The sequence below is a fragment of the Pyxicephalus adspersus genome, chromosome 3 (assembly GCF_032062135.1).
Source record: "Pyxicephalus adspersus chromosome 3, UCB_Pads_2.0, whole genome shotgun sequence".
NCBI lineage: Eukaryota > Metazoa > Chordata > Amphibia > Anura > Pyxicephalidae > Pyxicephalus > Pyxicephalus adspersus.
Window position 1 is genome coordinate 154,741,239 of NC_092860.1, and position 24,509 is coordinate 154,765,747.

Below are 24,509 nucleotides of genomic sequence, written 5' to 3' on the forward strand. Positions count from 1 at the left end.
GTTTTTTTTTCATTTTGGTGGAGTAGGGGAGAGTAAGACCTCTGCCAAGTATGAAAATAAAGCATAATGTGAAAAAGAGCAGGGGCATTACACAGGTGGGTAAACTCCCAATGCAGCTATGTCTACTTAAAATCTATACACATAATCTGTAGATGTAGCCATTGCATTTATGAGGGTCCAAAACTGCCTCCTTCCTCAGGGTTTGTCTTGTGTGTAGAAAAGAAAATAAGTAATACAATTTGTGGCGCAGAAGATTGAGTTGAATCCACTTATTCACCCGTGCTACACATTTGGTACTCTCCAGAATTCCCCTTTTCCTTCTTTTTATGCACAATTAGAACCCGGGGGAATTGACAGTTTGAACCCCAAAAGTAGCTGCTTCACCGATAGATACCAAGTTTACATCTTTAGCGTAATAAACAATCTTTTAATTCTAACCACTAATCATATTCTTCATTCACCCCAATTCCACCCTAAACTGGCTATGAAGTCATTTGGTGTAGGAGATCTGCCTGCCCAATGTTAAAACTTCATCAAATCACTAATTCAACCTGACCTGACCTGTGGAGCATCAGAGTAACTTCCCAATACCATTCATTTATCTTTCCAAGCATTTGTTGTCTTCTATGTTCCATTGGGGGGATTCACCCTTTCTATTACTCATTCTTCAATCAATAAACAATCAAGGAGACAGAACAGGGGAATTCTTGTTCTAACACTTGTTCTGGTAACGGAGAGATTTCCCTCCATGTTTGAGAATTTAATTCTGACTTCCCTTTGTATTTCTCGCATTGAAAGTGAGATGCTAAGGAGTGATAACACAACAGACACTTGGCACTTGGCATGGCTGTAGATGTGTGTTACAGCAAACCTATGTTTGGACAAAAGGAGTCACTTTACAGCAGACATCTTAATTTACCTTAATTTACCTATGTATCTGGCCTGTATTTTTTTGCTAAGAGAGTCAATACTCCTCCTGCCCCGTAAAAAACTGGTAATTTCCCAGGTTTGAAAGAAAGTGCAGGTTCATCTCTAATAAATGGATTTTTCTATATTCTCTCTAAATATTTGTTTTTCTTTTACCTTGTTTCTTTAATGAGTAATAGTTTTTTTGGGTGCTGAGAGTTGAAATCCTCCCGCCAAAGCACACATCTAGAACTAAACCTCCCAACAATTCTTTTTTTTGAACATTGTTTCTCAGCCAGGGTTCCTCCAGAGGTTTCTAGGAGTTCCTGAAACAATAAGTATGTTGTGCTTCTCAGGTCAGTTTAATGGACACCAATGAATGTTTTGCCTTTCTATTAGGATGACATTCCTCCAATAGCCAGCAATGTAAAAGGCATTCCCCTGCCACCCAGGCCAATGCACTGTGAGATGTGGATATAGTAATTACAGCTGGGGTTCCCTGAAGATTGGAAAGTAATTTATTGGGTTAAAAAGGGTAAGAAACTTTGCTTTAGACGATATGTTGGCAGGCTCTTGGCAAACAAGGCATTAGCAGTGAGAGGGAAATGAGATGAATGCATATCGAGAGGGACAGAGAAGGGTGGAGTTCAGTGGCTTTCAGTAATCCAGCACGCCGACCTGACAATATCGGTAAGGATTTCGGTACAGCAGAGGTTCTGTGTGGTGTAAGAACACTTCAAGATGTTATATATACCATCCAGCATACTAAAACACAGTACAACATTCCAACCCAGATATTTTGCGAAAGTTACCCTTCTGCCAGATACCAGTAATTAGGTAAAATGCTATATTTTCTGTAACTAAGCTTAGTGTTTAGGTTTGGGTCAGACACAAATTTGACCCAAACATTTAAAATTTGTGCAGGACTCAACAAATCTGAACATTCCTGATGCTCGTCAGTTCCACACAATATAATATTACATGTTGCTGTAAGGATTAGACCCTTATAAAGCTGTGTTTCCTTGAAATTTTTCCCCTTAAAACTTGGCTCTGCTAGGTATTTTTTAAATGTGAATGGTGGTGGTCAATGTCTTTGAGCTGAGTCTTTTCGCATGCTGATCAGAACTGAACAACCTGAGTTCTAATCCAAAATTACTGTACTTTTCATTCAAAGATATAATAGACTGAATAGAATTTAGGCACAGGGCCTACATGACAGGGGTTGGAGGCCTAGCCCAGGGGTGTTAAGGGTTAATAAAATGTAGCAAGGCTAGAGGGGCTGTGTCAGTGTGGAGCATGGGGTAGGAGAGGATTAGCATTAGGATGAGATAAAAGGAGTTGGAGAGAAGTGAGAGGCCCTCTTTTGGAAGAAAAAGTTTCTGTTAGGACACAGGTAGGGAGAGGGAATTTCAGGATTTTGTGAATCTCCCCCTGTGTTAGGTTAGCAGGGTTGCAGCCTCGGAGACACAGGCCTTCAGCGTGCCTGGGGAGCCTGATCCCTTTCCTTGTTTTTCAGGGGACTCAGGGCATACCTGGGAGCCCCTTAAGGGCCCCTTTTAGCTAGCAGCTGGGTTAAGGGAGTCTCAGGCAGGGAGCAGTCTAGGGATGAATCCCCTGTTGCTGAGCTTTGGGGTAGAGGCGGCAGCTGTCAGAGTGGGCAGCCCCCTATCCTCTGGGGGAGAGGCCTGCAGGCCTGGGGTCTCTCTTGAAGCAGGGGTCCCTTCATATTTTGGACCCCCTCTGGCTGGCTGTGTTGCAGAGGGGCTGTGGCCGACAGGGGAAGCAGCCCTGATCTACTGTGCGCAGGCCTGGGTTGTGTAGGCCTCACCTATCCATTGTCTACTGTGAAATTGCATGCAGGATCCCCAGGATCCGAAGTGACATCACAGGTGACGCGGCCGGGTCCCCAGTAATTGGAGCTGCCCTTTAGGTAGGGGAGCTCCCTTCCATTATGCTGACCTGGGCACCATAAGAAGTGCAAGTTCACAGGGACCAGCTGGCAAGCCCCAGAAGAATGGGGCTGTCAGGTAAATGTTTGGTGGCCTGGGGGGAGGGGTGGGGGGATAGTGTATGGGGATCGCTTTAGGGGAAGGATAGAGGTTAGAACAGAAAAAAATGGGAATGGGGGGTTTGGTTTGTGTCAGGCAGAAAAAAGCTGGTGGGTGGGGGGGGGGCAGGTGTGGTGGGGAGTGCAGCCGGGCTTGTAGGTTTTTAAGAGGTTGTGGGCTATTTTGTAAGGTGTGGGGCCGGGGTCACAGACAAGGGAGGTGGTGGAAGGGAAGGTTAGAAGTGGGGGCCTTGAAGTCCAGAGGTAGAAAACTGGGGTTGTGTGGGGGGGGGTTGGGGACTTGCGATTCAGCTACTGTTAGGCCAAATAGATCTGGAGGGGTTTCGTGTGGGAACGTTTGTTAGATTACCTTTGGAGCTATTTAATTTTGATAGGAGTTCAGAGACAGATTTGTCGGGGGGGGGGGGGTAGAAGCTGATAGAGGATAGGATAGAGGTTGTAAACTTGGAGGAGGCTTTAGGTTCAGGTAGGAGGGCTCAGGTGCGGTGGGGCACATGGGCCTGTATTTTTTTCTTTTTTGCAAGTAAGGTGGTGGAACAGGTAAAAACTGGTAAAAAGCGGAATGGCGCTTGGAATGCAAATTGGGGTCAAGACATGGCCTTGGTGTCAATTCTGGGGGATGATTTGCTAAATTTCTCCCTGGTGTCAGTACTGAAAACGGTACATGCTGTTAATCCCTAGTGTCAGTGCTGTGGGATGGAATTTGCTATTGCTCCCTGGTTTCAGTACTGTGGGATGGTATACTCCATTTATCTATTTACTAGTTCTTCCTGGTGTTAGTGTTGGGGGATGGTATACACTATTTGGTCCTGGTGTAAGTGCGGTGAGACGGTATTTGCTATTACTCCTGGGAGTCAGTACTGTGGGATAGTATACTCAATTAATCCTTGGGAATTGGTTTTGTGGACGGCTATGCTCGGGTACTTCCTTGTGTTCATACAGTGGGATGGTATAATCCATTAGTCCCTATGTCAGTGGTGTTAGATGGTATTTTCTATTACTTTCCGGGGTCAGTGGTGTTGGAAGGTATATTCTATTACTTCCTGGTGTCAGTACTTTGGGTTGGCTGTGTTGGGTCCCCCATATCATTAGGAGTTGGATGGCATACTATATTACTTGATGGTGTCCGTACAGGGAGGGTGGTATGGACTAATTCTCTCGGGTGTCAGTATGGTGGGAGGGTATACGCTATTAGTCCCTGGTGTCAGTATGGTAGGGATTGGTTTGCACTATATCTCCCCAATGGCATTGCCAGGGATGGTATACACTTTTACTTCTGAGGAAAGTACTGGGGTTCTCCACTCTAATTCTCCTGGGTGTTGGTGCTGTGGGATGGTATAATATATTGCTTCCTGGGTCAGTAGGGATGGCATTCTCAATTTATCTCCGGTGTCAGTGCTGGAGGTATGCTGTACTTCATTACTCCCTGGTGTTATGTAGGATAACATACTTTACAATGCTCCTGGAATCAGGCAAACATGCATTTATTTGGGGCTGTTGAGATCAATAAAGCTCAGTTTTAAATTAGCTAAAAACCTTCCTGGTCCATGAAAACAAAATGGTTCCCAACACTCAGGGTCTGTTATCTATAAAAATCAGCCAAAATCAGCTGTCTCCTGCCAGCATAAGGCTGATACTAATTTGGAGATATATTTGCAGCGGCCCAACATGCTTCATGCTGAGTTATAGCTGATGGTTTTCAGTCAGGGAGCAACATGAGATTAATATTTTTCTGAAACATTCTGGCAATAGACGGAATTGTTGGCTCAGTGTCTAAAGACCCGGATTCAAGTATAGGCCACAACACTATAACACTATCACAGGACTAGATAGGGAGCTTTAGGCCTGACTGTGCCCTGTTCTGCAGGCAACAGATGTGTTTCAACAATAGCAACATTTCAGGTAGCACCAGCCAGTTGCTGTTACCCATCCTGGCAGTAGATAAACATGGTGGCTCAGTGGGTAGGGCCCCAGATTCAAGTATCAGCCACAACACTATCTGCATTAAGTTTTATGTTCTCTCCCTATTTGAATGGCTTTTTTTCCAGACACTCTGGTTTTTTCTCACACTTAATAAACATGCAGGCAAGTTAATTGGCCTAACCCCAAAAATTAATGTTTAACCATACATGACAAATGACTATGGTGGGCACCTTAGGCCTGACTGTGCCCTGTTTCGGGTCACACTCCTTATATCTACAGACAATGGATGTTGGCTACCCCATAGTACCATGTCAAGGCAGTAGACATTCTTGGTGGCTCAGTGGTTAGGGCCATTCAGGTGTCAGTCACAACTGTGTCTGCATACAGTTTGTATGTTCTCCCTGTGTTTGCAAGGCACTCTAGTTTCCCCCTACACCCCATAAACATGCTGGTATGTTATTTTGGCTTCCACCCTAAAATTAACCTGAGATAGCTCATGCCAAATGACCTTAGATTGTAAGCCCCTATGAGGAACAGTTCTGTAGAGCTCTGCACAACTTATTGGCACAATACAAATACAAGATAATAATACTCTGGGCTGCTTTCTACAGAAAATAAACTACAAGACTGTGAACAGCATCTGGAATGTTTTTAGATGGCTTGAAGTAAAAGTTTAATTTGGCATGAAAATGGTGCAGTTGTTTATAACTGGAGTTTAGTGTCTACCTAAAGTAAATTTATACCTTCCAAGAGTTATTACACTTAGTAAACATACAGAAACCTGTATGCTGAAAGTACCTGAAAGTAAAAGCAATGCCCTAATCAGACTGTTTAGTAACTTCATAGACCAGAATAAAACATCCGGTGGCGTAATGCTTGTCACAGGACAATGATAAAGAAGTGCATCAATGGAGAAGGTGCAGAGGGTACAGATGTTGCTCCTGCTCTCTGTCTTGTATTTGGCATCTGGTGAGTATTTTCTTTGCCAATATATTGTATTGTTTTATATCTAATTGCAGAAAATAAATATTCTACTTTGTCTTTTACACAGTTACTTTTATGGACCCTATATGGTCCAAGACACACACATAAACATAGCGGACAATGAATGATTCATAGCAGCAATATTCTTGGAATAACAGGGTTTTTCCTCAGTGAGGTGCACTTAGAAGAAAGATTTATCTTGTGTTTCATGCATCAGCTAACTAAATGAAAGCCAGTGGAGTAAGAACAGGGGCTGCAGAGGTTGCAATAGGGATTGGGCTTCTTGCCTTCCCCGACATCGAAAGGAATGGGGCGGCATTGACAGCTAAACAGATCTTTGGCGGTATTTGTAAACAGAACCAGCAAAAAATCTGTTACTGCTCGCCTCATCTGCCAGGCTCTGACTATCACTGACTGTAACTATCTGATTCTAACTTTCTGTAGTGCGTAGCTGGAGGTGAGGCCGGGTACATTTCCTGTAAGCTAACAGAGTCAGTTCATCAGCAATGATCGCTGAGCTTGGTTGTATCTGCAGTCCTCTTTCTGGGGAAGGGGGCTCTGAACTGAAACATGGTTTGTCACTGGGGTGGGGGGTAAATCTTTCGCTTTGGGGTAGTCTGCATTCGGGGTGATAGTTTGCCCCTTAAGTGGGAGTGTACATTGAGTAGTATTCTGTCATTTAGAAGACGTCTCCCAATTAGGAGGTTCTGTCATGGTGGGCCTTACATTGGGAAGGGAGCATCTATAGCATGGGGAAGACTGCTGGGGTTATCTGCACTGGGGAGGGGTCTACACTTTGGCAAGTCTGGTAATTTCAGGGGGGGTAAAATGTGCAGTGTAGAGTTCAAAAGAAGACAAGAATGAGGTTGCCAGTGCACCGGTTATATATATCTACGTATATTAGAGCTTATAAAAGGCTGTTCACATAGCACAGTGAATTTTCACCTTGCAAATGTTATTTTAGGTTTAGTAACTGTTTACTACTACTAATAATAATAATAACCTAATATAGGCAGGGGAATCACTATGGTTACTAAAGGTGTGGGATAGGACTGAGCACCTCCTAAAACCACCTGAAAGATAACATAAAGCCATATCACCAGAGTAGCTGTGACAATATAATATTATTCAATCATTGTAATAATATATGATGAAGTAAAGTCATATTCACAACACTTTGTGTATTTTCTTCATGCACCTCTCCTGGGATCTAGTGCCAGGTCTTTTCTCCAGTTTACAAATATTTTTGGGTCTCACCAATAGCCGGTGCCTCAACCAATCAGGAGACATCTATCCTGTTTGGCAACGCAGACAACAGCTCACCTTATTGGTGCCAAAGCATTGCTACACTTTTGCCGAGCACCTTCCTCCAAGTACTTACTTTTATCCCCATGCCTTCTGTGTTATCCAACTATCCCAGTCTGACTCCAGTGTTCCTTGAAACTCCAGTGCTCTCTTAGTTCACATGTTGACCAGCAACCCTAGGTGGATTTTAGTGTGTTCCCAGTACACAGGTAATCCATTGACTTCAGGGTGATTCCAGTGCACTCCCAGTTCATCCAGTGAACTAAAGGTTGATCCAATGTTCCTAGTGACTCCAGCATGCTCCCATTTCATGTGCCGTTCAAAGACCCAAATATGACTTCAGAACTCCTAGTGTAACTCCAGCACTTTCTTTGACTCCAGTGTGCTAGTGTCCATGTCATCCAGTGACTCCAAGGAGACTCCAATATTGCCAGTGACTCTAGTGCCCCCAAATAATCCATGTGTTCTCCGAGTCCACATGTTATCTGGTAAACCCCAGCGCATCTTTGTATCTCCAAATGTGCTTCCATGCACTTTCTTGATACCTATGTCTTCCATATGCACTGCCATAATTTGAACGCTCCTGTCCATAGCAATCTCTGAACTTACCTGCTCAGATGCATATTTCAAAAATGTGGATTCATTCTGAACATCCTCCAATATAAGTCCTCCGTTTTGTATTTGTATATTAGTGTATGGCATTGTACAGGGTATATACAGGTTACAGTGCTAGTAACAGGCTGTTGAACTGCTGAACTGAAATAAAGGAAGTGAAACTTGAACACGTTATCAATTTTTTCTTCCTTTTTTCAGCGGTGTAGCCAGGCACACCCTGAGCAAACATTTCATCTGAGTGTAATATTTGCCACGAAGACCATTATTTTCAGCAGTGGGAGCAAACCAATCATAGAAATAAAATTTTTTTGTATGGCAAATAGCATGCATATAAAAGTTTAATGAACAGAGCTTTGCTATTCATTTTAAAACAGTCAATAAGAAAGTGAAAGTTTATATCTTGTAAGGATTAACTCCAAATGACTGGCAATTTGGTAACTCCAGGCAACAGTGTCTCTTTAAGGCTCCTGCCTGTATTTAGTCCAAAATTTAAAATGGAGGGTTCAACAAAGCTAAAGTTTTCAAAAGCAAACTTTAGCCACCTAGCTAACATTTGCAGCTAAGCATGATTGTTTTAATACCAATAATCTCTATACATATTCAAACCCAGAGAGTCTTGCTTCTCACAGTCACAGGGCCTGCTTAGCACCAGGTGTGTTGTATACGTTTGTGGCCCTTGGGAATGTGGGCCCAGAATTTGAAATCTGCCCCACCCTGTTCCTACAGATTGCCAGTGAAACCAGCCCTATGGCAGTCAGCCATCAGGGAAAGCTAGAGCTTCCCCACAAACACAACTGGTTCCACCTCAGTACTGAAACCTGAGATATCGAGGTCCCACATATCATCCATCCAGGACTTTTCCAGTAACACAGATGATCGCTTTGTCTCTGTGTTACAATCTGTAAGCAAACAAAAGTTCCATTAATTATCCTGAGCCTGTTATGGGGTGAACTACACTTAGGAAGATTTTGCTTAAAATCTCAACATAGTACAACTTATATAAATATAAAGAAGTCTGTCAACTTTTGGCAAGGGGACATTTCAATACTTTACTTATTGCTCTGAAACGGTCAACCTTTAGTTTTGATATTTTTGTCCCCATTATATATTTCATGCGTTATGGTCTACAAGAAATGTTATTTTTAACAAAGTATTATCACTTCTTTGTTGTGTATCTTGTTGTTCAACTTGCTAAAATATTGAAATTATTTTTTATTTTTATTTGGTTTTCATTTCTTTTGAGTAATTATTGATATTTTAATTAGAGTTTGCTGAATCTTTAGAGACTCTAACCTGGGCAGATTTATTCATTTCTAATATTTAACAACTTTTGTATCCGGAAAAATATAGTAAAATTATGAGGATTTCACAGGTACGTGTATACACCTAATATTTTAATGCCAAACGTTTTGCTAATTTTTCATTAATGGTAAAGGTAAAGACCCGTGCTATGTGCCTCTGGGACAATTAGAAAGCATACAAGCACCGGTCTCAAATAAGAAGAAAAAGACACCTGCTGGTTTGCTTGTGGAATTACAATGTGTTCCAGTTCAGAAATCATTTCCAATTTTCTAAATGCTCTTTATTCTTTTCTAGATCGTGCAACTTCAGCACCAATCCCATCGCATATCTCATCAATAGGAGACTGCAATCTATCAGGTCTGATTTTAATGTTAGCACTTTACAGTGTGTTATAAATTACCAATAAGAATATACCTGGAGATTTCTGTATTAATATATGGCAAAGCCTTAACCCCCCTACTTGTTTTACATTTTAGGCTATAATTCTTAGGCATAACTCACCAAAATATGTCCAATATTTAATACATTTATTAATAAACTTTAAATAACAAAAACACAAAAATCTGTTAAAAAAATAGTAAAACGTAATATAACAGCTTGGCTTGGAGAGACACAGACAGAGGTTTGTGTCAGTGCTGCTCTATTTGGAGAGACACAGCCAGGTGGACTGTGTGAGAGAGCTCTGTTTGGAGACACGGACAGTTGGTCTATGAAGAGCTCTGCTGGGAGACTCAGAAAGTCGGTCTGGGTGAGTGAGCTCAAGTCAGTTGGTGTGAGCTCAAAAGTGAGTAGAAGGTTGCTGCAAGCTTGGTTTTGAGCTGACAGGGAGAAGCCCTCCAGCTGATAAACAGGGATGTCTTGATGTATAGTAAGTGCCAGGCAGGCAAGGTTTTCTTTTGTTGTTTTGTTATTTTATCTGCAATCTGCAATAAACCTGGCTGCAAGTCAGCTTAAGACTGATACCTTGGTGTGTGATCTGAGTTGGATGAACCAGACAAGTGTCCTTTGACCCCAGCAAAGGCGATCCTGAGCTTACCCCTCACAAGATTACCACAAGGGGGGTTAAAGCAGACCTATCAACACAATTTTTATAGAAAAGGGCAGATAAAACTTTCATATGAAGCCCCTCCCCTTCTGTATTTACCTCTGTGGCGGTAAAGAAAAAAGGGAAAGCCCACAGCCTCCTGGGATGCCTACATATTGTATCCCATGTATAGGCTTTGGGCTGCTCTTTCTGCACATGTCCAATTTCTGGCATGCACAGAAGGGACTTTTCCCTGCAAAGAAAAACAAAGTGCCAATCTAATGCATGTGCAGAGAGATCGGCACTCCTTTTTCTTCCAGAAGGAAACATCGCCCGATCTTGTGTGAGATTGCTTGACATAGGCAGAATCCGGAGACAAAAGAAGAAAAAGACGGTGCTAAGTGTCTCCTCTGCTCCAAACAAAGAAAAAATCAAGGACAGCGTGGGACCAAATGGAAGCCAGTTGTAAAGGGATTGAGGGGTCTGGGGAAGCAAAAGTAAGTCATTTTTTATTGTAATGAAGGTCCTGCTTAAAAGCTGAGGAATGACTGAACCTGTAAAACATGGATTTGCAGAAATTTCTGAAATTATCCTTGCATTGTCTTGACAATCTTAATGGAGTTGAACCACTGAAAGAATATTGACTGTTCGCTTAGCAAATTGAATTGTCAACTTGCCAAAGATTTTACCTATCCAGTCATCTGCAAGCAAAAATTGTGTCTTTTTTGCATGCGATTGGATAATTGCTATACCCCTTGTATGGCAATATCTTACTTGAAAGTTAACAGTTATTGTTCCTTTAGTAAATCACCCCCAAAGTCTCTGGGGTGTTGAGAAATATTAAACAAAGTGGGCCAGGTAGGGAAGATTTGTCTGATCATGGTTGTTTCAATGGTTCATTATTAAGATTGTCATGGCCCTTAATTTGTCTTGCAGGTGAAGAAACATTAACGTATTCACGTGGCTCCATAATTCCTCTGGCTGACACCAATGGCTGCAACTGGACAAGAAACATGTCCTATGAACTCAGAAATGAACAGGACATGATAGGGTGGTATGAAGATGGCAGCTTTATTCCCCGTGGCCAGTTCCAAGGACGGCTTGACTTTGACAAGGAAAACTGCACTTTTTTACTGAAGAACCTCTTGTTGGCGGACGCGGGGATATTCACCCTCACTGCGCTCTATACTGAAAACAAACAACCAAAATGTTTTGTAATGATTTTCAATATCACAGTTATTGGTAAGTTACTTAATTAATTGCTTTCTAATGTATTTGTCCATTTTTTGTGGGTGGGGAATCCCTACTATTGTTTTAACTGGGTTTCATTAGGTTTTTAGTATTTTCTTCTGTTTATATCTGTTGTTTATTAGGGGAAAGTAATTATAAATAATGGTTATTCAGAATACACCTCCTCTGTGTGTGAGATCAGCTTTTCTTTCCTGGAGATTTTACAGGGGGTCAACAAATTTTACAACAAAGTCAACAAATCCCCTGCAACTCCTAAACCCCTTTATGTTACCCCTATGTATAGCAGTACTGTGTAATGCAGCTTTTTCCAACCTTTTTTAAACATGGAGGAACCCTCAAAACAATTTCACATCTTCAGGGAAACCATACTAACCTCATAGTAATTAGCATGATGAACACTGGGAAGAAAGCAGCACCTTTGTGTAGCATCTCACAGACATTAATATGCCAGGAACTGCAGGTGACAAAACAGATTAATCCCTGGCAGCCATTGACTGATAGGACATTATTGCCATATTATCTGCTTACAGAATCCTTTGTACTGCATTATCCATGGGCTCCTAGTCCTCACCAGACATCATCCCTTGCTTACAGATGTTCTGGGGGCAATCATGGGGACCATACAGTTTACCCCTTTTCTCTTACTGTTAGTTAAAATAAGTTCTTATTACGTTCCCACCTATTCGATCTTGCCTATGGATATTTTACCCACATATCTTTACAGTAACTAATTGGTCAATATTCTAATTTATCTACCAATTATATATCACTTTCCTCCACTTCTGGAAGCAATGTCCTCTTCTCCTACTCTGTTATAGTTTTTTCCTTGTTATGTGTGCAGGTTTGCCATCTCCAGTCTCTTTTTTTGTACAGCATTTTGAAATAAGATAGTGAATTATAAATAATACTTTCCATTCTTCTAAAACAGTCTTTATTCTTGTCTAGATCTTGTCACTTCGGTACCACCCCAGTGGCTGACATCACGGACTCTCCTAAATTCATCAGATTTGATCCAGATTGTTAAAACAGGTATTGATGTTTGAGTTTGTGTACCACTAACTCTTATTGGTAAACTAGCTGTTTCTCACACATTTCTGTATGTATATATATAATAGTAAGCAGATTAAATGTCCAGCAACAATGAAGGTTTCAAAAGTCAATAAGCTATTGGACCTAACACTCAGATATGAGAATCCTGTTTGCCATAATACAACTGTCAATTGTGCACAATTAGTCTCAGGGTATGTAAAGTTAGGCAAGGAAAGGAAACTTTGTCTCACCACCACAGCCATTGCTAAAGATTCCTTTGCTACACGATACATACCCAAATGTGATCAGAATAGAGTTATACCTGTGACATTGTAACAAGGGTTGCAGAAGTCTCATTCAATACGGGACCTGTAATGGTCCTGCTCATGGTCAGGACCAGATTTAAACTTGTCCCATTTAGACCAGCTAGTTTGTACAAACCCCCTCCACCTTCATGTTAAGCACAGAATTCCAGAACTGGTAGTTTGATTCTGAAAATTGCTAACATGGCTGCACACCTTCAGGCTCTTCCTACTTACTCCACTATCCAATCCAAGCAAACTCCTAAATGCCTTTGTATTCTGTGAAATGGGATGTATTTTTTGTTGTACAGGTTCAGTGTCGGGCTTGGTGGGCCTTTACCAGTTGGTGTAAAACTCCATAATGCGTCACTGGTTCCCCCTTTGGGTCAGTGGCTGAAATAATAATCTGTACATGGTGTCAGATGTTTCAATTTGTGTCACTGGCTGTAATAACACGTTAAAAGCTGAGGAAGGAGAACTTCATTGGCCTTTGTTTCTCTTGAAAAGGCATCCAACAAGCCAAAAATCACAAATTGTTAAAATCAGATTTGATAGAAAGGACCAAGTAGACCACTAGACAGGAATCCTCTACCACTATGGGAGATATTTATAGGTTAAACCAGCAAGGCTCAATGAATGAACCAAACTTAAACCTTCTACCACAGAAACAGACTACTGTTTCCCCCAACACCAATTTCCCCATGGAGATTTGGGTGGAAAAAGGGAAGATCTTTTAAAGTGTTTCGCTGATCTGGTCTGCTTCCTCGGGAGTTCAGTACAGACACCTATGATGGCAAATTTATATAACAATAATGGCGGTAGCGGTAGTGATGGTATGTATCCATAAAAGAATACACATAAAGAGAATCCTTATGAACTATATATTATGTGTATTCTTTTATAGATACCTACCATCACTTCTGCTACCACCATTGGACAACAGTGATTTGAAGTAAATAAAAGCTCTGATATAATGTAAGGATTCTTGTTTAAACGAAGAACTCTATTCTGAAAGGTCAGGAATATGAAGATATGAAAAGGGGCTTGTAATGCAAAAGGGGTTCCAGAAATAAAGGAGGGAATTCTGATGTAAGGCGGTGTTTCTAATGTGAAGGAACTTGTCCTAAAAAAGTAGGGGCCCACATACCTGTAGGTGAAGACCATCAGTGGTGGTGTAGTTGCCGTTGAAAGGAAAGCCCAGATTCAAATCTCACATAGGGGCCTATACTTCTGGCTAAAATCCTTGTATCCATGCATTGGTTTGTAATGAAACATTTCAGAAAATCTTGTCTATCATGACTGGTATGCTTTATTAGTTTATTTTAGACTTACTCCTTTGATAAAAGCCACTTTTCTAAATGTTCCAGTAAGAACAGTTCTACCCACTTTGATTTCAGGTCTACTTTAAATAAAAATTCCTATGTGATCATAAAAATGTTTTAAATTTTTTTACTTTATTTTCACCATTTTTTCTGATTGTTATTATTCTGTTTTCTAGAAGATATAACTGTTCGGGCAGTATTGTCCATACTCGCTCTTTTTCTGATTTTCCCAGGGGCGGCATTAGCCCTGACTAAGACAGTCCACACAGTCTACTGCTACTGTAAGTATGAACATTTTGTGTATTCTAGATTTTTAAATGTTGCATCAGTACAAAGCAAAACTGATTGCGTTTCCTTTTTCCCAGAGGTGAAAAACCAATATTACTTTGTTGTAATGATTTTATCCTATTGTCTCCTTTATGGCTCAGGAACATATAACAGACTGAACCTCACTCACTAGGTGTCATGATAACTAAGTAACTGGAAAGGTACCCTGTTTCTCTCGTCTCCCCATCTGGTGCAGAATAAATTCCTATTTATGTATGATGTATTACAGAACAATTATTATTGTAACACAAAGTCCCACAACAGCACAGCCAGGCCCTCGATATCATACTGAAATGTCACTGGTCTACAGTAATTTGTAGTGGTGGCCACCGTTCCTGCTTTGTAGTTGATGTCAGTGGGAGAGGGGGTGACAACACCATTAGGAGAATAGCATGCCTATGGGGGACTGGTTATCACGAGGGTTTCCATTAGTCTTCCTCTGTATTCCCCTAGTGAAACATCAGCTGGGGAGGGGTATTGATTTTTATTGTAAAGCTCTTATTTAAATAAAGGAAGATAAAGGACAAAAGACAGCTTTTTTGGCAGTACAATAAAAATATATTTTGCTTCAATAATAAGTGGAGATCTTACATAGAACCTTTGCTGGACATAGTGCCCCTATGCTAACAAATGAAGACTGAGTCTGGTAGACCATAGGACCATTCTTTGATAAACTATTTCTAGTCTGTTGTTTGGATATTGCCACATAGGAGGCATAGGAGGCTCTCCTTTTACATGCCTAAGAACATAAAATTGAAAGTAGTGGTTTGAATGAATTTTGGTTGAAAGCCTGAATAGACCTCTATGAAAACAACTAGTGTGAATTTGCCAGGAACATGATATGTAACAGCTAGGTTCTCTCTTTATTCTTATCCTATCTCTCATCTACATCTGTAAATCAAATAAGAAAGCATATCTTCAGATCATATGAGAAGCTACATGCATTGATCACCGCCCTTTACAAAGATGTATGAGCATAATATTATTCTAAGAGTAGAGGTGCAAATCCTATGACTTCTGAGCTCTGCAACCATTAGAGATCAGCATAGGAGGTTATGGAAAATCCAAACTTAGAAACCTGTTGTGAAAGCCACAAAACACACATTTTGTTTCAAAGATGACTCCATAAAAGTCTTATAATTTAAAAAATAACAGCTCTTCAGAGTCTCCTATACATAAGTGGCAATCAGCCTGCATGATCATCACTTTTTGTGACTTACACCATTTTTTGTGTCCATGAATGACCATGTGTTTTAGGGCGCTCCAAACAGACCTTCAGGTATAAGACAAGAGATCCTAATAATATTATTGTCGCTACAGAGAAAGTCAAATTCTTAGCAGTTAAAGCACAGAGATTCTAACTAAAACAAGGAAATACTGCAATCTATATAGGCATACAGAATCACTGCTGTATAGGAAGGCTTAAGATATTATCTAATTGTCATTAGATAGATTGTTCAATAATATATATTCGGAAGTCCATATAAGCATAATAGTTCACAAACAATAATGGGGTGGATAAACCACGTGTCTATCATGTTGGGCACAAAAATGAATGTCTACCATTTTGGATTCTTGTTCTGATTCTTACCACAAGCGTCTTTCATGGCCGTTCTGTGTTCAGCTTTTAGGGTCAGTAACTATTATTATACATATAGCTTATAACATTATTTTTAACCCCCCAAATTTTTATCTGAATCGCTATTTTCAACTACTTACTAACCAATGCCTGGAAAGGACATTTTTGAGGGAAAAAAGCTAAATTTTGTGTAAGCTATTTTTTCTGTAAATCAAAGTATAATCAGGAAATACATTTTTAAAGCCATCTGCCAAACTTTCATTAAAACCCCTAACTTTAATAATTAAAACTGCTGGGGAAAGGGGGGTTAGGGAGACTGGTCTGAGCATGTCCCAAGTAAAAACAGGTTGTATTTCCACAATCAATCAAATCAAAAGTGTGATCAGCCTATTAGCTTTTCAAGTTGATTGCAAAGCTACTAACCTTGGTATTGGTGCCAAAATTACTGGTGGTCTCTGGGGCTATGGGAACATTTCCTAGATGAAATGTATTTTTTGGATTATATTTGTATTGAAATTTTGATTTACATTTGTATTTACTTTTTTCACTATGTGCAGGGGCTTTGTAATTAACACAGAAAATTGGTTATCATATTCTCAGTGAAATATTTGTGAAATTGTATCAGTATAGTTCATGCATGGCTATTGTCTTCTCTTTTGTATTCAGGTTCAAAGAAAAATGAAAAAGTAGAAGACCTGGACATGAGCAATCCAGAAAGCATGCGCATTGAGGATTTGGATTATGATGTAGTAAAAACGGCTCCGCTCACCTAAGACCATTTGACTTTCTTGAGAGCAGCTATTATAAAACAGAAAAGGACTTGGTAAATGTTAACCATTTTTGAACCCCACTGCACCTTCAAGGAGAAGAGTCTTCTACTAGTTGTCTGAATTTTAAAACTTGATGGATACCTAAGCTCTTCTTAACACAAGAAAATTGTGTGGTTGGATAGGGGATGCAAGGGGGTCCTAACTCTCTATAGCTTAGACCTGTATGTGTCAACTGGGCTCCTCCAATGGTTCCAAAGGGATTCAGGGTTGCCAGTTCAACTGACACCAATGATCTTTTTGGCTATCTGTAAAGGTGACATTCTTCCTTTTGGCCTACAATGTAAAAGGAAGTCTTCCTATAGCCGGGGTTCCCTGTAGACCTGAAACGTACTATAAAGGTTCCTCCATGTTGGGAAACACTGGTTTAGACAGTTTGCAGTCATCATCTCTTTACTACATGCTCATTTGTAAAGTGTTCTAATTAATATGACACCTGAGAGGTAAATCTGAACTCAAGTTGTTTTTAAAAAAAAAAAGTTTGTCCTATGCTGCCACCAATAGATGTATTTTATGGTTAAAATTGTAATAGAGCAAACGAACAGAAGAGGCGAAAATCTTTTGAAAAGACATTTACAAAATACATGTATAGATGATGATCCTCTAATACAGCCGTCTGCCAAACGCATTAATGTATTCAGTTTTTAAAGCAGTTTTAAGGTACAAATTAATGTTTTCTTAAGTTTAGATTTTACTATCGTCAATGTTTGATGTCCAAAAGCCTCCTTATTGTTAACTGGTTAGAAAGTCTTACCACTCCTAATTCTTGCTGCAGGACTAAATATCATCCAGTAACATCCAACACCAAGGCTGGGTGATGGTAGGTAATAATATATTAATATTAATAATTATAATAATTATTAATATATTATATTAATAATATTTAATATAATAATAAAATAACAAAGTGAAGACTGCAAAAGCTAAATTATTTCTCACTTAAACCAAAACAAAAAAAATCTGCGTAAATGGGACCCTATGGGACCCAGACCATTCATTTCAACAAGTATGTTACTATAAGATCATATTTCTTTTGGATTTCTTTTACCTGTACAGCTTGATAAGCTATATATATAATACACACGCATTGCAAGCATGTAAAATGCATGATTTTCTTATTCTTTTACCTGCAGTTTTACCTTGCTGATAGTGTTTTTTTTAAACCAGATAGCATATCAAAGCCATTAAAGGCAAAGCATTAAATGATTACATGTACATATTTCACATTTTCTTGATTTTTTGATAACTTAAAAGAGAAAAAAATCACTGTTATTAGAAAAGCCATGGAAAACCGTAATGCGTACGTGTACATGTTATTAAATATTTCTGCTATCTATATGGTACATCCATATGCAATAGTGTTGGAAGAACAGTTACAGGGTTTTCTAATAAGCCCAGGTCCGTTAATTTAGAAGCCTTGTAGGGGCCCTTCTCTGGACTTTCTTCTGCCTAATAGAGGAGATCTCTTGTCATTGGCTTCTTGCCTCTTTAATATATCTATGCTGCCGATTTCTCAGGAAAAAGTAGACAGTAGTAGATCACCCCACTGGCTTCATTCACAGGACGTTTTACTCATGAGTGAACTTCTGGGGGCCCATTTTGACTGTGGTCAGGAGAGGTATTTAATGTGAATGTAGGATTTTTAATGTAAAGGGGGTCACTGGGATGCTCCTGATCAGAGGTGGGCTACTGAAGTGAAGAAACGTGTCTTAAATGGTGGGGGCCTTGTCAAAAATAGCACAGGAACCTATAGGTCTCTAGCTGGAGAACCATTAATGGTGGAACACAAATGCCATGGAATATTGGTCCCCATTCTAAATCTGAGCCCATTGGTCTATAGCTACACCACTCGCTGTTTGGTGAGGAAACACAAGGCTGTATACTTAGAATTCACATGAGATGGTAAAGAAAAATGCCATGGAACGGGGACCAAGTTCATCATCTGTATCTAGGCTCAAAGGTCCATAGCTATGTCATTGGATTGGCAGGAAACAATGGGCTGTATACTTGAACTTCACATGAAATGTGTTTACTAACCATTTTCAGGCATTTCGCGTCTCTTGTACGACTTTATAAAAACAGTGTACTAGATATTAATCTTTTATTGTGTTTTAAAAGTGTTTCAAATTTTTATTTTTATTATATATCTATATTTATTATTTTGTACATATTTATTTCCTCTTCTATTTTGTTTCCATTACTAAAATAGACAATATATGCAGTTTTTTATATGTGTGCAATGTCTGATTGTTTGTTCAGTTTTGATTGTTTATCTTGTTTTATTTTGTTGATTCACCATCCAGAAAACTTTTTAATACTGTGGAGCTTTGGTGCTGTCTTGTTGAATGAGTAAAATGGCTAAATTTCATAACCAGCCTTATCATTAACATATCGCCTAACTGTCTTGGTTTCACTGGGACAGTACCGCTTTCTAGTTCTGTTCAGTCGTAGTCCGTTCCTTTGTTGTCCTGGCTGCATAACTAGTGAATACAGGATTCTTATCAAGCACAATCGCAGTTCTCTGAATGGCCACTGTGCTATCACCAACCATCAGTGATAGAAGGGTGTAAAAAAGGTCATTGGTGACCCACAAAATATGTTTATCTGTAGTAAGGATTTATTCTGAGACCATCAACATGCTGTGGAAATTTAAATTAACCAACTTCATTGTCAGAGTTATTATTATTACACAGTATTTATATAGCGCTAACATATTACGCAGCGCTGTACAAAGTCCATAGTCATGTCAATTACCAATTACCTAACTACATGTTAATTACCTATAGCAAGCCTCTGCTTGGCCTTAGGAGACAAGTTGCCTTTCCCAGCACTCGTTTGTCCCAAGGACTTTGTGCAGAAGAGATATCTGGGGAAGGGCTGGCAGAGGACCAGGAGCCCACAGATAGCAGTACTTAGATTCCATCAGAGACAAGTCCAGGACACAGAGCAGAGGTCATCCACAGATAATCCGTCCACCAAATGAAGATAATCCATCCACAAGGGCAAAACACAAGCAGAGTCGGGGTCAAAGGCAAAAGGTCGGTCCAGGCAGCACAAACTCACAGGGTCAGAAACAGGGTTTTTTTCTGACTGTAAATGGTAACAGTAAATGGTAACAATATATGCTGGGGGTGCCCATAAAATACATCAGGCTGCACTGATAAGATGCAGCCAGGGCTGCAATTTCCTTATTTTTCCCCCCGCTGCTTCAAGTGACATGATTAAACAAAAGGCTGTGTGGCCACCCACATCTGTAATACACAATGCAAGGAATTGCAGGACATGGAGTTTTTTTACAGGTGGTCGCGGAGTTAAGGACACCCTACATACAGACGACTCCTAGATACGAACAGGGCTTCCCTGCTCGTTCGTGTGCAGGATGGAGGCTTGAAAGGCGGGTAGGGGCGGTTTGCATGACTTGCAGGAGAAATCTTTTGCTAAACACAGCCAAGCAAAATCTTGTAACTCTTTAATAATCAATGCAAATTCTGCATTTGTTTCTTTTTGCATATCAAAACACAGCTTGCTCCAGATTTAATGAATGTCTAAGCTCCATAAAGTTTTTTTTTGCTTTGTGAGGATTTTATACAGTAACTGACACCACGCTGCCTAATATTATGTTGAGACAAACATCTGTCCTAACTGCATTTAATAAAATAATGTACCTGTTCCAACTTACATACAAATTCAACTTAAGAACAAACCTGAAGTCCCTATCTTGTATGTAACCCGGGGACTAGCTATATAGACGTGACATTACAATAACTCTGCTTCCCTCTAGTGTTCAGTCAGAAAAAACCTAGCTAGTGTCCATTCTAATGCAAAGCATGATTCAAATAATGATCTGCCTTATCACAACACACATTAATGGACCGGGGGACAGGTTGGAGTCGGTTGACTTCAAATATAGTTTTGATTTTCAGTTTGTAACCAATTAAGTTCAATGACTACTTGTACACAAACATACTAACCAATTTTTATTATAGTTTATTGAAATCATATTGGTTTGGCGTACTTTGCACACACTTATCTTTATTTTTTTATTTTTTTAACAATGTCTGTTAATTATTTACATTTCTCAGATTGAAATGGCAACACAGTGGCTCAGTGGTTAGCACTCCGGCCTTTGCAGCTCTGGGTCCTAGGTTAGAATCTCAGCCAGGGGACTATCTGCGTGGAGTTTGCAGGTTCTCCCCGTGTTTGCATGGGTTTCCCCAGGGTGCTCGAGGTTCCTCACCCATCCTGAAAAACATGCAGTTAGGTTAATTGGTTCCCCCCAAAAAATGTATTAGACTAATATGGTAGGAACATTGGATTGCAAGCTCCTCCGAGGGACAGCTAGTGACATGACTATGGACTTTGTACAGTGCTGCTTAATATGCTGGTGCTATATAAATAATGTGTAATAATAATTAAATTATTTCAATGTAGTTAAATGTTACATATTAAAGAGTTGTACCACTGCATACATCTTCAGTTCATTTTAATCTGGCATCATTCACTACTTTAGTTCCCCAGCAAGTGTCTTCTTCTATTTTTATGGCTGTGATTACCAGACCAGTTTATTCTCCCTTTAACTCTCAACAAACTTTTTCATTTTTTACCGTGTGTATAAATTGCTTTGATTGAGCATTCTTATATATGAACACCAGGTGACGACCACCCCATATCATGCAGTTATACTGACACAGGGAATAATTGCTAGAGGAGTGCAGAGATTTCTTTAACATTTCCTAATTTTTGTCAATTCACAGTCATTTATTTTCCGAATCACATATATAGTATTATGAAAGTACTGTAAACAATAGTTAGTAAAAATAAAAACAAAAGTCATATACCTATACAGTCATTATTACACATTTTAGACATTGTGCTGATTTAAAATAAAGCTGTAATGATTGAAATACGACAGAAAGCCAGACACAATCGTCTTCTGGAAAACTTGGTTGTCTGCCTGCCTTGCTTATATTTTGGCTTTATAATCCCCTCTCCTGGAACCATGCCAGAGATGATACCAACACACCAAATACACCCAGGTTCATTGATGAAAGTGCTTTAATAAATCAGGCCCGATGCGTGTACATGAAACAGTGGAATTCTTGAAACACACATAGATGGATAATATCTTGTGATAAATGAAAAGACACAATGCTGATCAACTGAAATAGACTTTTATCATGTGTAAAATGATAAAATGAACAATTTAAGCAATACTACTCATTTTATGTAGGCCTTTTTAAAAGACTAATAGGAATGATATTAATAAAAAAGAATACTGATATATTCAGTAGAACCTAGGTACTAGGAGGTAAAACCATACAGAAAGCCTTGTGCCAAAATCAGATTTGTGGTTCTGTAAGTCCAATTCTAGCAGTAAAATGTAAAAAAAATGGTCAATTAAGTTGGAATGTAATTAGCCATATTTTAAAAGTACTATAGAGCATACAGTACTTGCTCACAGAATCTAGGCACATATGAGTCTGAAATGACATTCAATTGATTCCATTACATACAAGTGCCATGGATCGTGATACCAGGTTTGCTAACCCAGCTGAGGTTGGTGGCAAATAACAAGCAAAAAAAACAAAAAAAAAATGTTAAATCAATATTATACAACAGGGGTCATCAATTTTTTTTGCATTTTAAGAGGTCAAGAAGGCACACTAGGCCAGACTCTCTCTCTGATGGCTCCATCCCCCACCAGAACCGCCCCTGAGAGAAATCCCTCTCCTCCGTATGCATTGCAGTCCCCTAACCCCGGCGGCAGAAGTATTAACGCTGGCCGCAGTAAATAGGGAAGGGAGGCACAACAAGGAGGCTCAAGAGCTGCATGTGGCCCTGGAGCCGCAGGTTGCCGAACCCTGCCAACCAGCATTAGGCCGGATCGGCCAGGTGGGCGTTAGGCCTGGAACGGACTTCTGGCTGGGCCCTATCTGGCCAAATGGCTAGAGTATGCTTACCCGTTATACAACTTTTATTCTATTGGATAGCTCCTACTTCCTTGCCTTGCATATATCTTATCTGCAAGCACAGCTGCCTACGTTTGCAAGCTCATCCAAACTCCACCATTATGTGTTGTCTAATGATCACCATTCACATGACAATTTTACTGTACAATCAGCTTTAGATTTACCTTTATAGGCAAACCAGCCAAAATGATTTAATCATCTGCATCCAGTGTGACCAGCACTACATAGACCATTATTAATAGATTAATATCATTCCAGGTTCAATGATACTCCACAGCGCAGTAATAATAAAACATGCAACCAAAAAGCCATTGCATGTGACATGACAGAAATCCTTACAATTGATTGAATACGATTCTCTATTAACACAAGGTGACACACATTGGGCCTGATTTATTAAAGCTCTCCAAGGCTGGACAGAATACACTTTCATCGGTGAAGCTGAGTGATCCACCTGAAATGGATTTTCTAAAAGAAATTTGCGATTTTCTAGCAAATGATTTGGATCCTGTTAAGGATCCATTCCAGGTTTGCTGGATCACCCAGCTTCACTGATGAAAGTGTATCACCAGTCTTGTAGAGCTTTTAATAAATCAGACCCATTACTTTCATGTCATTCATGTTTTCAGTGTACAGGGACTCCCAGGAACAAATACTTAGATGGGACCTGCAGATCTTCATTAGGTAAGTAGTCATGAGCAATGACAATAAATTAAAAGTAAATAAAGCAGACAAGGGAGAATATTTACCCATCATACACGAGAGCATGACATGCAAAAAACTCTTAGCCCCTTCCCTTGTTGCAAAAATCATACAGAGAGAGGACCTCATCCCCCCAACTTGACCCCGTCTTGTGCAGGTTGGGAGATTTCTGGAATCTGGAAGCTGCCTTTATTAGGGGGGCCCCAGATATCCACAACCAACCTGGCGAATTAAGGGGTAAATACCTGTAGTATCCCTTTTTTCCACTTCATAAAGGGGTGGAAATAACACCCGTACCATGTTTAAAAAATCTCTATTCTTTCCATAACTAATCCTTTCCTTTGCAGGATCCAGTGTTTATGGGTGCCCAGGATATCTAACTATTAGAGTTGCTTTCTCCACTATCATACGAGCGGTGTTCACTCCAGTCATTTTCTTCAGGTGGTGCAAAGCCCAAGGAGCCCAGGAAGAAATTCACACTGTGATATGACCGCCCTGTACTATGTATCCCATCCAATCATATCCAGATCTGATACATGAGGAATAGTGGAGGAGAAGAATCTGCAACCACTGCTATTCTGCAATGAGACCAGTGCACTCCATTTCCTGTCTTTCTCTATCCCATACCCCTTTATCACTTTCAAATACATCCAGTGTACCCCATCATCTGTTCCCAGCATTTCACTGTGCAATGATAGCACTGCAGCCTCACTCTCTTCCTCTATCTGTATCCACATGTTATCCTGCAATAATACCAGTAAATCATATTACCTGTTCCCTCTTACTGTACCCCTATATCAACTTGAAATAGGAGAAGTGCACTTCATTTCCTGCATGCCCCTTACACACTACTATAATACCAGTGCATCCCATTAGTTGTCTCATGTTTACACCCTGCAATACTATTAGTGCTTCTGATCACAACAGGCAAGGTCACGTTGGGACCCTGGTCACGTGCCCAAATCTCAAGTGCCCAAATTCTAAGTGCAATGGGAATTAACCCAGGGAATTCCATCATCATCATCATCATCCTTCTCTACTAACATCACTGCTGAATGAATTCACCATCTTCAT

General features: G+C 40.0%; 1 protein-coding gene across 1 annotated transcript; it reads left to right on the forward strand.

Moving 5' to 3' along the window:
* Nucleotides 1–5,805: 5,805 nt before the first annotated feature.
* LOC140327331 (uncharacterized) lies at nt 5,806–16,780 on the forward strand. Its single transcript, XM_072406698.1, has 6 exons — nt 5,806–5,866; nt 9,398–9,460; nt 11,064–11,369; nt 12,324–12,407; nt 14,208–14,312; nt 16,604–16,780. The coding sequence occupies exons 1-6, from the start codon at nt 5,806–5,808 to the stop codon at nt 16,708–16,710; spliced, it is 726 nt and encodes a 241-aa protein (XP_072262799.1). The 3' UTR covers nt 16,711–16,780.
* Nucleotides 16,781–24,509: the final 7,729 nt, after the last annotated feature.

Bases quoted from the DNA above. Each gene is read 5' to 3' on its own strand.
- LOC140327331 (XM_072406698.1), top strand. From the start codon at position 5,806: ATGGAGAAGGTGCAGAGGGTACAGATGTTGCTCCTGCTCTCTGTCTTG. The intron at 5,867-9,397 runs GTGAGTATTTTC...ATTCTTTTCTAG, and splicing joins TGTCTTGTATTTGGCATCTG to ATCGTGCAACTTCAGCACCA. The intron at 9,461-11,063 runs GTCTGATTTTAA...TTTGTCTTGCAG, and splicing joins AGGAGACTGCAATCTATCAG to GTGAAGAAACATTAACGTAT.